An 11,941-nucleotide genomic window follows, 5' to 3' on the forward strand; every position below is an offset into this window, starting at 1 on the left:
TGACTACAAATAGAAACATAACCTGTGAGCTCGTTTTGAGTAAGTCCATCTCTAGTTATAAATTCCCCAAGTTGTGGAGCTTCACTCTTAAGTTTAGTAAAACTGCCAACATCTTTGCACACTTAACTCTCATCCAATCGCTAGATTCTTCGGTATAATTCATAAGCAACGTCTTGGTGTGACATTCTTATTTTAAAAGTCCCAACTTTGGCACTGACAGTCACGCTGTGCATGGTCACTAATGCCTGAGAAGCTAACCACAACTTGACCACCCTTTCTCAGACAGGACCTGGCTTGCTGAGATTTCCTCTTGATCCAATGAGAAATTATAACCATGAACTTAAAACTGGACATTTGATCCCTTTGTAGAGAGAACTCAAACAGTGTCTAGCTTAGTACCCTGCTGCTGCTGCTGCTGCTGCTGCTAAGTCGCTTCAGTTGTGTCTGACTCTGTGCGACCCCATAGATGGCAGGCCACCAGGCTCCTGCATATAGTTTAATGTTAAGTATGTATTTGTGAAGGGTAAATAAATATAAAAGTTACTTAAATGGCTTTTTACACTATTTTCAATTGACAACAATTTGTAATTATATTTTGTAAGAATGATCATATTGGTTTTTAGCTGAAGATTTGATCTTCAGCTAGAAAAATAAACTGAAATCCTCTGACAAACTTTAGAAAACAGTAGACTGTCAAAGCCATTTTTTAATCCATTAATGGTGGAAAGAGGGGACTGTCTTCTTGATGTTTGTATTAATTTTCTATAATGATCGTGCCTTATTTTATAATAGAAAAAAATTTAAGAATTCACTTTATACATTTTAAAATATTAGAGTATAACACTTGTCCGTAATAAAAGAAAATTCAAACAGAAACACTGGAGACTTCAATTCTACTCTCCTATCTACTTCACACTGACTTGTTTTAAGTTTACTTATAGCAGGGGTTCCCAATCCCTGGGCCACAAACCAGTACTGAGCGAGTGAAGCTTCATCTGTATTTACAGCCACTCTCCATAGCTCACATGCCATGGTCTAGGGAAAAACTGTCTTCTATGAAACTGGTCCCTGGTGCCAAAAAGTTGTGTGTGCATGCTAAGTTGCTTCAGTCATGTCCAAATCTTTGCAACCCCAAGGACTGTAGCCCACTAGGTTCCTGTCCATGGGATTCTCCAGGCAGGAATACTGGAGTGGGTTGCCATGCTTTCCTCCAGGGAATCTTCCCAACTTGGGAATCAAACTATTTCTCCTGAACTGCAGGAAGATTCCTTAGCTGTGAGGCATCAGGGAAGCCAAAAAGATTGGGTACTGCTAACTTATAAAACACGCTGCATCTTACTCCCCTCTCTCCACTCCTCAGCCTCCAGCAGAGACTTGTAAGAATTTCCTATTTCCCCCTTCTCAATCTGGCTAATGCAATTAGACAAATCTATGGGTGTTCTTTACTACTGTGTCTCATTCCCTTCTTCATCCTTTAACTAGACTATAAGCTCCTTGAGGACAAGGTCAGTTTTCCCAGTGTTTGTATCTCTAGGGTCGACCACAGTGTCTGGCATCCAGCCACACTCTATCAGTGGTTGCTATTAAGGTGAATGAATTAAAATCACCTTGAAGATTTATTTCCTTTAACACAAAGCACTTGAGGGAAAAAGAATGACATTCCAAATTTGAACACAGTATTTTTAAAAAATCACATGCTAAATGGATATGCTGCTGCTGCTGCTGCTAAGTCTCTTCAGTCATGTCCGACTCTGTGCAACCCCATAGACGGCAGCCCACCAGGCTCCCCGTCCCTGGGATTCTCCAGGCAAGAACACTGGAGTGGGTTGCCATTTCCTTCTCCAATGCATGAAAGTGAAAAGTGAAAGTGAAGTCGCTCAGTCGTGTCTGACTCCTAGAGACCCCATGGACTGCAGTCTACCAGGCTCCTCCGTCCATTGGATTTTCCAGGCAAGAGTACTGGAGTGGGGTGCCATTGCCTTCTTCGGCTAAATGGATAAAAGAAGGCACAGTTCTCTGCTAACCCCTCTGCCTTTGCCAAACTGGGCAGGGATGGTTGGCATGGCAATGTTCAACTTCTGAGTGGACATCTAGGAGATTCCCTAGCATCGATAGCTGTGGCTTCAGCCACAACCAGCATGACCTCATTCCCTAACTTTGGCAAAAGTTTCATTTTTAGAGAAGCACATTTTAAGCATATAAACTAATCAACCAAACAAGGAAACCCACACCAAAACCCACACCAATAGGCCCTGGATTCTTGAAGGCATTCAAAGAAAGCTCTGCAAAGCCTGACTACGGAAGGAGGTTATTTGCAGTAGGGGTTGGGAGGGTGGACGTATTACAAGCTGGTACTCTGAGAATCACCTTCCACTAAGTATCTCCCTTTTATTATCGTACGCTACTACCCTGGTTGAAGGCAGACACTGTTCCCTCAGTTAATATTATAACCTAAGCATGAACCAGGTATCTGGACACAAGTGATTCCCACAAACTCACTGTGTGTTCAGGCTGGAAAATACCCTTGGAGACAGCATACACAGCCCATTCCCCCCGCTGCCAGCCTCTCTGTCCTCACCTGACACATAAGCCAAAGTGACTCCAGAGCAGCTTGTATTAGGATCTGGGGTTGGAAAAGGTGGCCTGTTTGGACCACAGGTCTTTTTTTCTGGCTCAGGATTCACCAGGTGATTTTGTGATCAAATTCTACCCAGAATCCAGGAACCTCAGAGCTGGATGGAATCCTCATATTTACTTATTTTTTCTTTTTTAACTTTTTATTTTAGAACTTTTTCTGACTAATGTTACAGTTGCAAATATAATACAAAATTCTCATTGTCTCTTTACCTGGCTCCCCCAAATATTGACACCTTACATAATCACACAACAATGATCAATGTCCAGAAATTAATATGATATATTACATTAATAGAGTTAGACCATAAAGAAGGCTGAGCACCACAGAACTGATGTTTTCAAATTGTGGTGCTGGAGAAGACTGTTCAGAGTCCCTGGACTGCAAGGAGATCAAACCAGTCAATCCAAAAGGAAATCAACCCTGAATATTCATTGGAAGGACTGATGCTGAAGCTGAAGCTCCAATACTTTGGCTACTTGATGTCAAGAGCTGACTCACGGAAAAGACTCTGATGATGGAAAAGATTGAAGACAACAGGAGAAGGGGACAGCAGAGGATGGGATGGTTAGATACCATCACTGACTCTATGGACATGAATTTGAATAAACCCCAGAAGATAGTGGAGGACAGAGGAGCCTGGAGTGCTGCAGTCCATGGAGTCACAGAGTTGGACACTTAGTGACTGAACAGCAACCGCTTTAATCTACAGACCTTTATTCCAAGTTCATGAACTGCACAAATATGTCTTCTTTTCTGAACCAGGATCACACATCACATTTAGCTGTCATGTCTCTTAGTCTCTTTTAATTCCTCAGCACTCCTTTGACTTCACAAGCTTCAAGAGTACTGGCCAATTATTTTGTAGAATATTTCTCATTCTGGATTTGTCTGAAATTTCCTCACTTTACGCGTTTTTGTCCAAGATGCCATATCCTTATCAGCACATCATGTCAAGAGGCACCTGATGTTGCTGTCTCTTCACTGGTGACATTAACATTGATCACATAATTAAAGTGATTTCTCCACTTTAAAGTCACTCTCTTTCATAATAAGTATATTATGGGGAAATACTTTGACTACATCAATATCCTGTTTCTCATTATACTTTCTCATCTAACACTTCTCTATTAATTTTAGCATCCAGTGATGGTTATTGCTATTATATGGTATTTGCCAAACAGCAACATTCTATTTCTATTACTCTTCCTACACTGATTAACAGGAGTACTATTGTAAGGAAGAGCTTTCACCTCTACCAGGAGGATTCCCGGATTCTTATTTTATTCTGTGGGTTATTATGTATTACTGTAACCATTTTTATCTCAAAATTTCCACAGACTTGGCCACTGGGAGACCTTTCAAGTTGAATCCTGTGTTCTTTGACACATTCCCATTATTTTCTGTAGCACTTTTTAGAAGGAATCTTGATGATCAACTAATTCATCTTTAAATCATCTCAAAGCATCCCAGCCAAGGAGTCATCCAGTCTATGCTTGACAAAATCCACCGTTAGAGACTTGCATGTCCAGCACAGAATTTACCTTCTCCAGCCAGTTCTGATGGCCAAGTATAGTAATCAGTCTTAACTTTGCTTTCTCAGCCTTCCCAGCTATGCACAGCATGTAACTGAAGGTTTGAGGCTCAGCTAATCCTGATCAAAACTGTAACCTTATTCATGGAGCTATAATTAAATAACTCATCTAGAACTGTAATCAGATTATCCAAATATAACCCTGGGGTTCCATACTGCCAAAATGGCAGCTCATGCCTTCCCTTCCCCCTTAGTGCCATACCCACACCCAGATACTTAGGAGTGAGCCTCCACCTTGGTTACTGCTGTTCACCTCTATTCAGTCCCATCTGAAGAGTACAGTGCACACCTGCACCTGAAGAGGACATACCTCGTCTTCCTGCCTTGTCTTTGTTGGTCTTATTTCTTTCTGCTTCCCTGGTGGCTCAGAGGTTAAAGTGTCTGCCTGCAATGCAGGAGACCTGGGTTCAACTCCTGGGTCGGGAAGATCTTCTGGAGAAGGAAATGGCAACCCACTCCAGTATTCTTGCCTGGTGAATTCCATGGACAGAGGAGCCTGGCAGGCTAAGTCTATGGGGTCTATTTCTTTCTGAGGCTGGAGCCTCATTCCCAGTTTTACCAATATATGTGGTTTCAAGTTCTTGTTCAAGGACCAGTTGTATTAGTAACACCTCCAGAAACTTGTTAAAAAGTATGTATTTCCAGACTCCCGAATTACTGGTCAAATCTTCCAAAGCCTCAAGTTCTTCATCCAGAAGGATGAAGTACTTACTTTATAGAACTGTCTGGAAGATTACATGGAATTATGTATGCATTGTGCTTAGCACTTTACCTGATCCAATTTAAACAGCAAACAATAACAGTTGCTATTATCATCATTAGCAATACTGTTACAACTGTTATTAGGCAAATATGAAAAAATATATCAGATGCTTTACTTTCTCCTGAATGAGTAAAGTGTAGATGTACAGAGGGGTACCTGTGCCCATCGCCATCATATTTACCGTATAATAGGTAGCAGAACAGGCTATATACTTTGGCTCTGGTGGTCTTGTAAGGTATATGATGGAATAGAACTTAGGGAAGATGATGCCCCTGTATAAAGGGGCACCTGTTATTGACACGCTTCTAACCTAATCATCCTGCAGAAAAGTCTGAGAGCACAAACAAATGCTTTAACCATCTAGTCTTAGATCTGCCGTTCTCTGGGCTTCCATCTCTTTATGTGTCAATGATGATTTGATATTAGTTAATTTCCAGAACTGCTTCTATATCTAAGACTTTATGCTCTATTTACCCGGATGCTACAATCTAGTTAGCATTCCTTATGCAGATGATACTAATTTATCATTTCAGGCTGGACTTCTCTCCTTAGGAAAGTTAGGTTCTTTTGTGCCAAGAGGGCTATCATCACTAAATGAGACTAAACACAGTGAAGAGAGCTGTTTCCACTTCCTGCTGTATTTACAACTTCCCCACAATGGATGGCCAAATATTTGCTATGTTTTCATTGCTTTTTTAACTCACACATCTACTCCCTTGTCAAATATCCTTTTATTAGCACTGGCGTACCTTCTAAAAAAAATCAAACCTTTCTATAACTACTCAGATTATACCCAAAGGCTAGAACTTTACTATCTGCCATCTGTAACAGACCTTAGAAATAGTAAATTACTTCTGCACTCCCATTTCCCTTCCTGCTCACTCCTCTTCCTACTCACATCTGAAATAGGTTTAAATATCTCTTGCTCTTCTCTTACCCTCATTTCCACTGAGCTTCCCTTTGTAGTATTAATATTCATCTTGTAACAACAACAGCTAAGCTTTATCAAATGATTAGTAGTAGTAGTGTTAATCGCTCAGTCGTGTCTGACTCTTTGTGACCCCATGGACTACAGGTCACCAGGCTCCTCTGTCCAGGAAGTTCTCCAGGCAACAATACTGGAGTGGGTTGCCATTTCCTTCTCCAGGGGATCTCCCAACCTCAATTGAACCTGTGTTTCCTGCATTACAAGCAGATTCTTTACTGTCTGAGCCACCAGGGAAGCCCAGATAAAATGTAAGTGCTATGTAAATAGTTGAAGATGAGTGGCAAATTCAAGTTTTATTTTTTGGTATATTATTACTAGTTGCTATTCTTAATGCTTTACCTACAACATCTCATTAAATTCTCACATAATCCTATAAACTGATGAGATACAAAAGCATCTTGTGGTTATTATTTGCTGGTATCTCTCATCCTGTCCTCTGAGCCATTCTTTCAATGCCCCTTCCAAAGTTATCTACCTGATTGTATCCCAATCAGGATACAGATTGTGACATATTCTCCCACGTTCTTTTGCCAGATTTAAAGAAAACTTAATTTCCACAGCCTTTAGTGTATCCTCCTCCTATTTTCCGTTTCACTTAACATGGGATAATTTTTCTTGTCTTTGCTTTCGCATGTATCAGCAGTTTGATAATATTAACTTCATGGTCAATATCCTTTGTGCTCTATTATTATAATCTGCCTTATGCTATACATTTAAAATTATTTTTCAAATTATCTGCATGCTCACTGTAGAATCCTTAGACAATACCAAAAGCAAAGAAAAGAGAGTAAAATAGAGATTCTACTACTTAAGATAATCACAATCAACATTTTGGCATACATCTCTCACTTTCCCATGTATTTATAAGATTGAGATGATACATAAAATGCTTTTGCTCACAAAGTAAGGTGGAAATATTTTTCTTGCCTTATTTATCAATACAGCTCTGCTGTATATGAACTTCTTGAAAAATATTTATATTGACCATCATTTTCTGCCTATTCTACTTACAATAATTCTGTTTCCAGTGAATAGAGAAAAGCTATTTAACAAGAATGAAATTGTTGTAACTGGGAAGGTCTAAATAGTTGAGGCATGCATCAAAAGTATTGTTTTTAGACTCTAAGATACTTATCATTTAAAGACAGACAAGCACTTGCCTTCATCTCCATCGTCCCCAAATGGGTAGAAGAGAGCCACAGCTAAGTTGATGAACACAGCCAGGTTGAAGGAGATGCTCCCCCAAAGAGAAATATGCCTTGAGAACCAGAACAGGGCAGGATTACCTAGTAAGAAAGAGGCACGGTGGGACAGAACAGAAAATGAATTTTGATTTCAATACCAGAGCCCTACTGAAATAACATCTTTCTAAGTACATTTTTGCAAACTACTATAAAAGCATATATAAACAAACATTTAATGCAACTTATTTTAGAATATTTATCATCAATACCATAAAGGAGTTTTCCATTTGATTCCTTCTTTTCTTTAGCCAGTTTACACCTAAGCTATTGTAGAAGGGTGAGTAATTCTGCAACTGCTAATTCTGGCCAGAAAAGATGACTCTGGGTTAATTCTCTTTACTATATCCCTAGAGCAGGTTGAGGGAAGGCAGTTTAGCAGTCACCTGGAGCCCCTTTTAATGGAATGGTATACATTGCTGTGTAATTTAGTAATATCAATTAACTGGTCTCACTCCCCTGTCTTAAAGTAAAATAACACCCTTACCCTTTGCACAGATGTATCTCTGGTGAAAGTTTCAAATCACAGTCACAGTTACCTGAAACTCTGAAACTTAATAGCATGGCACAGCACTGCTTACTGGGAACTAGTGATTTATAATATTACCTAAGATTTAAACCTTTATGCTTCCCAAGAAGTTGTTGGGTTTGCAACAGCAAAAGTAAGTGAAAGATACAACAAAAACTACCAATAAGTGGGAGAGGTTTTGCTGAATATTTTCAGAAATGGGATTCTGTATCTGCCACCAGAAATGAATTGATAGATGCATCTACCGAATAAAATTTACATAAGCCAAAACTCAGTTTCTTTCACCTCTCCTAAAAAACTGAACAGACACGTCATGCATACAAGTTTGTCACACAACATATTCAGGTCTTGTCCACTGTCTAACTTTTAATAGTTTAACATTAGATTTAAAATATTAAGAGTCAATTGAGGAGAAAAGCCATCTCAATTTTCAAATAGAAATTTTAAGCTTTTCAAAGTATGTTCTGTGAATTCCAATCTCAAGTCTGCCGCTTACTTATAAACTAGACTTCCCTTCAGTACATCTTGTTTTCTTTCTCTTGGAATAGAGCATTCCAACACTGGAGTAGGCTATGATTAGCGGCATTTAGTTGACTAATGTATCATAAATTGTAAGCATTTGCATTTTCATCGCTCCTGAATTAGGAGTCCTCATTTTAAAAAGCAGAATATTAAGACAAAATTAGAAGATGTTGATACATACATTTGTAACAACAAATCCATCAACTGAATTAGATTCTGTCTAAAACCTCATCATAAGCTACTTCCAAATTTTAAAAGTAAACTGTATATTGGAAATTATTTTAAGGGTTTTTTTTTTCTTTACAAATGACAAAATATTTATCTCAAAAACACAGACCCCACAAGCACTAGCTCATTATCCAATTTACTTTTTGTCAGGAATAAAATGAATGATTTTCAAATTGAGTTTCTGTTATGTACTATGAATACCTAAGTTTCTCTGAATTCCATAAGGTTCTTCATAGGAAAGTGCTAAGGGAGAGTAATTGCTTTATTTTTTTTCAAATATCCTGCTAAGAAAGTCTGAAAATGCATGCTACAGTCTTTATTCAAGGATGTTATGTCTCAAGCTCAACCAAATTCATAAACCATAATCACTGACATTCCCAGGATACTAAAATGATGCAACACTGTTGAACAGAAGTATTGAGAACATACGCCTGTTGTCTGGAAAATCTCTCCAATAGTCAGAAAAGACCTAATCAAAAGTTTTACCCCAACGATTTTTATTAAAAACTCATGATATTTTTCATCTGGGAAAGTAAAGTTTATTTTAGAATTGAAAAATTTTCAATCCTTTCACAGTCTGATTAAAAACTTTTTAAAACTTATTGGAGTGTAGTTGATTAACAAGGTTGTGTTGATTTCAGGTGCACAGCAAAGTGATTCAGTTATACATATACACGTATCTATTCTTTTTCAGATTGTTTTCCCATTTTGGTTGTTACATAATATTTCCAAATAGACTTAAACCTGAGAAATATGCAACAGGAACTATAAGACGGTAACTTTTAAGTGTTACATTATAACCTTGCCCGATTTGAATACAAGTGTCACACAATTTTTACTTCCACTTGGCAAGATTCAGATATGTTGAAAAAAGGAATGAGTCTCAGAAAAAACACTCAACAGTCTACCTGATTATAAGATCACAGATACAAGAGGACAGGCATTTCTATGCCAGGATCTCTCCACTCCATTCACTGATTGTTAAGGCCGGTCAAGGCCTATTCATGGACTTCAAACCTGCAGCTGCTCCACAGCTGAAACCCACAGCTGCAAACTTGGATGTCATAATATTTGTAAAACTATAGGATCAGTACTAAAAGATGATCTAATTAGTCAGAACCTTCTATGTTCCTTAAGCCACAGGTGTCTTGGCTCCAACTGTAGACAGAGCTTACATGCTTAAGCTTATAAGTGATTTCAGTAACATCAGACAGCAAGAAATTAAGAGCCAATTGAAACGAACACTGTCATGTATCCCAAAGTACTAGTGTATCTATCATTATGCTCAAAACATTTTCATTATGCTCAGATCATTTCAGTTCATTGTACTTACTCCTGATTTTCTTCTGCCACTTCATCTCATTGTAGAGATCTTCAGTTTGCTGGAAAAAGTCATTCACTTTACTTCCCTGTTCATCCCTCTCCGTGGTGTTGAATACGCGACACTTGGATTCTCGCGTGAGGTATTCACATATATTGGGGACAGGAAATACTATTTGTTCCATTGTCCTGTCATGTCGAACAATCTGAAAAACATTAATTTGCATTTGTTTTAAGCTTTGGAGAATCTTAGACTACTTTCTGCTTTTAGCATGACTTCAATAATGATACTTTATGAATGCAGCTATGAAAAAATATGCCAACTTGAAATATCTGAAATAGTCCTGTATATTATTCTCTTAAATGAGAGAAATTAATCAGACTAATGTATCATAAGTATTATACTTCACTGTAAATAACAAAAACCAAAATCTCTATTCTTTCTCAATTAACATTAAACTCTTGCCACCCATTTTGATCTTCATGAAGTACATCAGAGAACTGAGAGGGTCTTCACTGGGAAGTGGCTGGCTATGTAACCTTAAGCATAGCACTTGTTATATTTTCATCCTGCTCTTAGCCTATTCTTCCTAAAAATGGCTACTGGGGAACAAATGACATATTCAACATAATGTTCCCTGTGTTCTACAGAGAAAAATGTTTTATGTCATTAAAATGTTTTCCTGATAATGGCAAACATATTTTTATGTGTAATATTCATTCAAGCATACACTCAGATGTGAATATTTGTTGTTTTTGAACTTCTCTAATTTGGTATTGGTTACAGTTTGTGTTTAGTTGCTGAGTCATATCTGACTCTTTGTGACCCCCTGGACTCTGTCCATGGAGTTCTCAAGCAAGAATTCAGGAGTGGGTTGCCATTTCCTTCTCCAGGGGATCTTCTTAGACCAGGGATGAAACCTGCATCTCCTGCACTGGCAGGAGCACTAGGCCGCCTGGGAAGCCCTGATCACAGTTTAGCTTTAGACAGAACAACAAGTTAAATGATTTAATATAGAGTCCCTATGTCACAAGGGTTCGTGCAGACTACCTGTCAAGGTTCATATTTATATACTCTATCTAGCCCTCAAAAATTAATCAGAAATTAGTCTAAGCTAAAAGAGTCATTCTATCTCCCTGTGCTACTGACTGGTATGGTGATGAGCACTTGACCTATTTCTGGAAAATGAGGCATAAGGAGAAATATCCTGGGGCTGGAGGTGTTCTCAAGGGAGATTTTCCCTCTAGAAAAGACAGAAGCCATGTGAGACAAACAAAAGATCAAATATACAACACAACAGCTCTTTTTCATCAGTACCCTCTTTCTCCCTGCTTAGAAAAAAAGCTGATAATGCTACTTGAAATTCTGGCAGCCATTTTGCAACCATGAGGTGAGACAGCACCCACATAATAAGAAAGACTTAGCTGAGAATGTGGAAAAGGTCGGAGTGTTTGAAGACATCACTGCGTCACTGAATCAATTATAGAACTACTGGTACCTCCAGACTTCCCATTATGAGGGAAAATCAAATATTTTTATTGTTTAAAAACTGTTAGCCTGGTATTTGGAGAAGGCAATGGCACCCCACTCCAGTACTCTTGCCTGGAAAATCCCATGGACAGAGGAGCCTGGTGGGCTGCAGTCCATGGGGTCTCAAAGAGTCGGACACGACTGAGCGACTTCACTTTCCCTTTTCACTTTCATGCATCGGAGAAGGAAATGGTGACCCACTCCAGTGTTCTTGCCTGGAGAATCCCAGGGACGGGGGACCCTGGTGGGCTGCTGTCTATGGGGTCGCACAGAGTCGGACACGACTGAAGCGACTTAGCAGCAGCAGCAGCAGCCTGGTATTTTGTTACTTGTAATTGAAACTATCCTAAATGATATGTTATATACACAAACCACATACTATCATAAAACAAAGATGAAATCTGTAGCAGTAGATAAAAATTCTTAGAACATAGGTTAAAAAAATCAATCATACAAAATAAAAATTGGAAGTATTTGGTATGGTAAGCAACTACATGGGAAAAAATGGTTTACCGGTTCCAACAGTGCCAAACATTAAAAAAAAAAAATCTCCAGATGCATTTAAGAAATAATGTCCTGATGACTATAAG

General features: G+C 38.6%; 1 protein-coding gene across 1 annotated transcript in view; it reads right to left on the reverse strand.

The window, feature by feature from the left end:
• Nucleotides 1-11,941, reverse strand: part of ITPR2 (inositol 1,4,5-trisphosphate receptor, type 2) — a 586,895-nt gene that overhangs the window by 112,281 nt on the left and 462,673 nt on the right. Inside the window, exons 48-49 of the mRNA XM_010856005.1 lie at nucleotides 9,834-10,026; nucleotides 7,141-7,266 (exon numbers count right to left, since the gene is read on the reverse strand). Coding sequence (XP_010854307.1) covers nucleotides 7,141-7,266; nucleotides 9,834-10,026 — 319 coding nt within the window. The remainder of the gene's footprint in view (nucleotides 1-7,140; nucleotides 7,267-9,833; nucleotides 10,027-11,941) is intronic.

The sequence above is a fragment of the Bison bison genome, unplaced genomic scaffold (assembly GCF_000754665.1).
Source record: "Bison bison bison isolate TAMUID 2011002044 unplaced genomic scaffold, Bison_UMD1.0 scf7180017864370, whole genome shotgun sequence".
Lineage (NCBI taxonomy): Eukaryota > Metazoa > Chordata > Mammalia > Artiodactyla > Bovidae > Bison > Bison bison.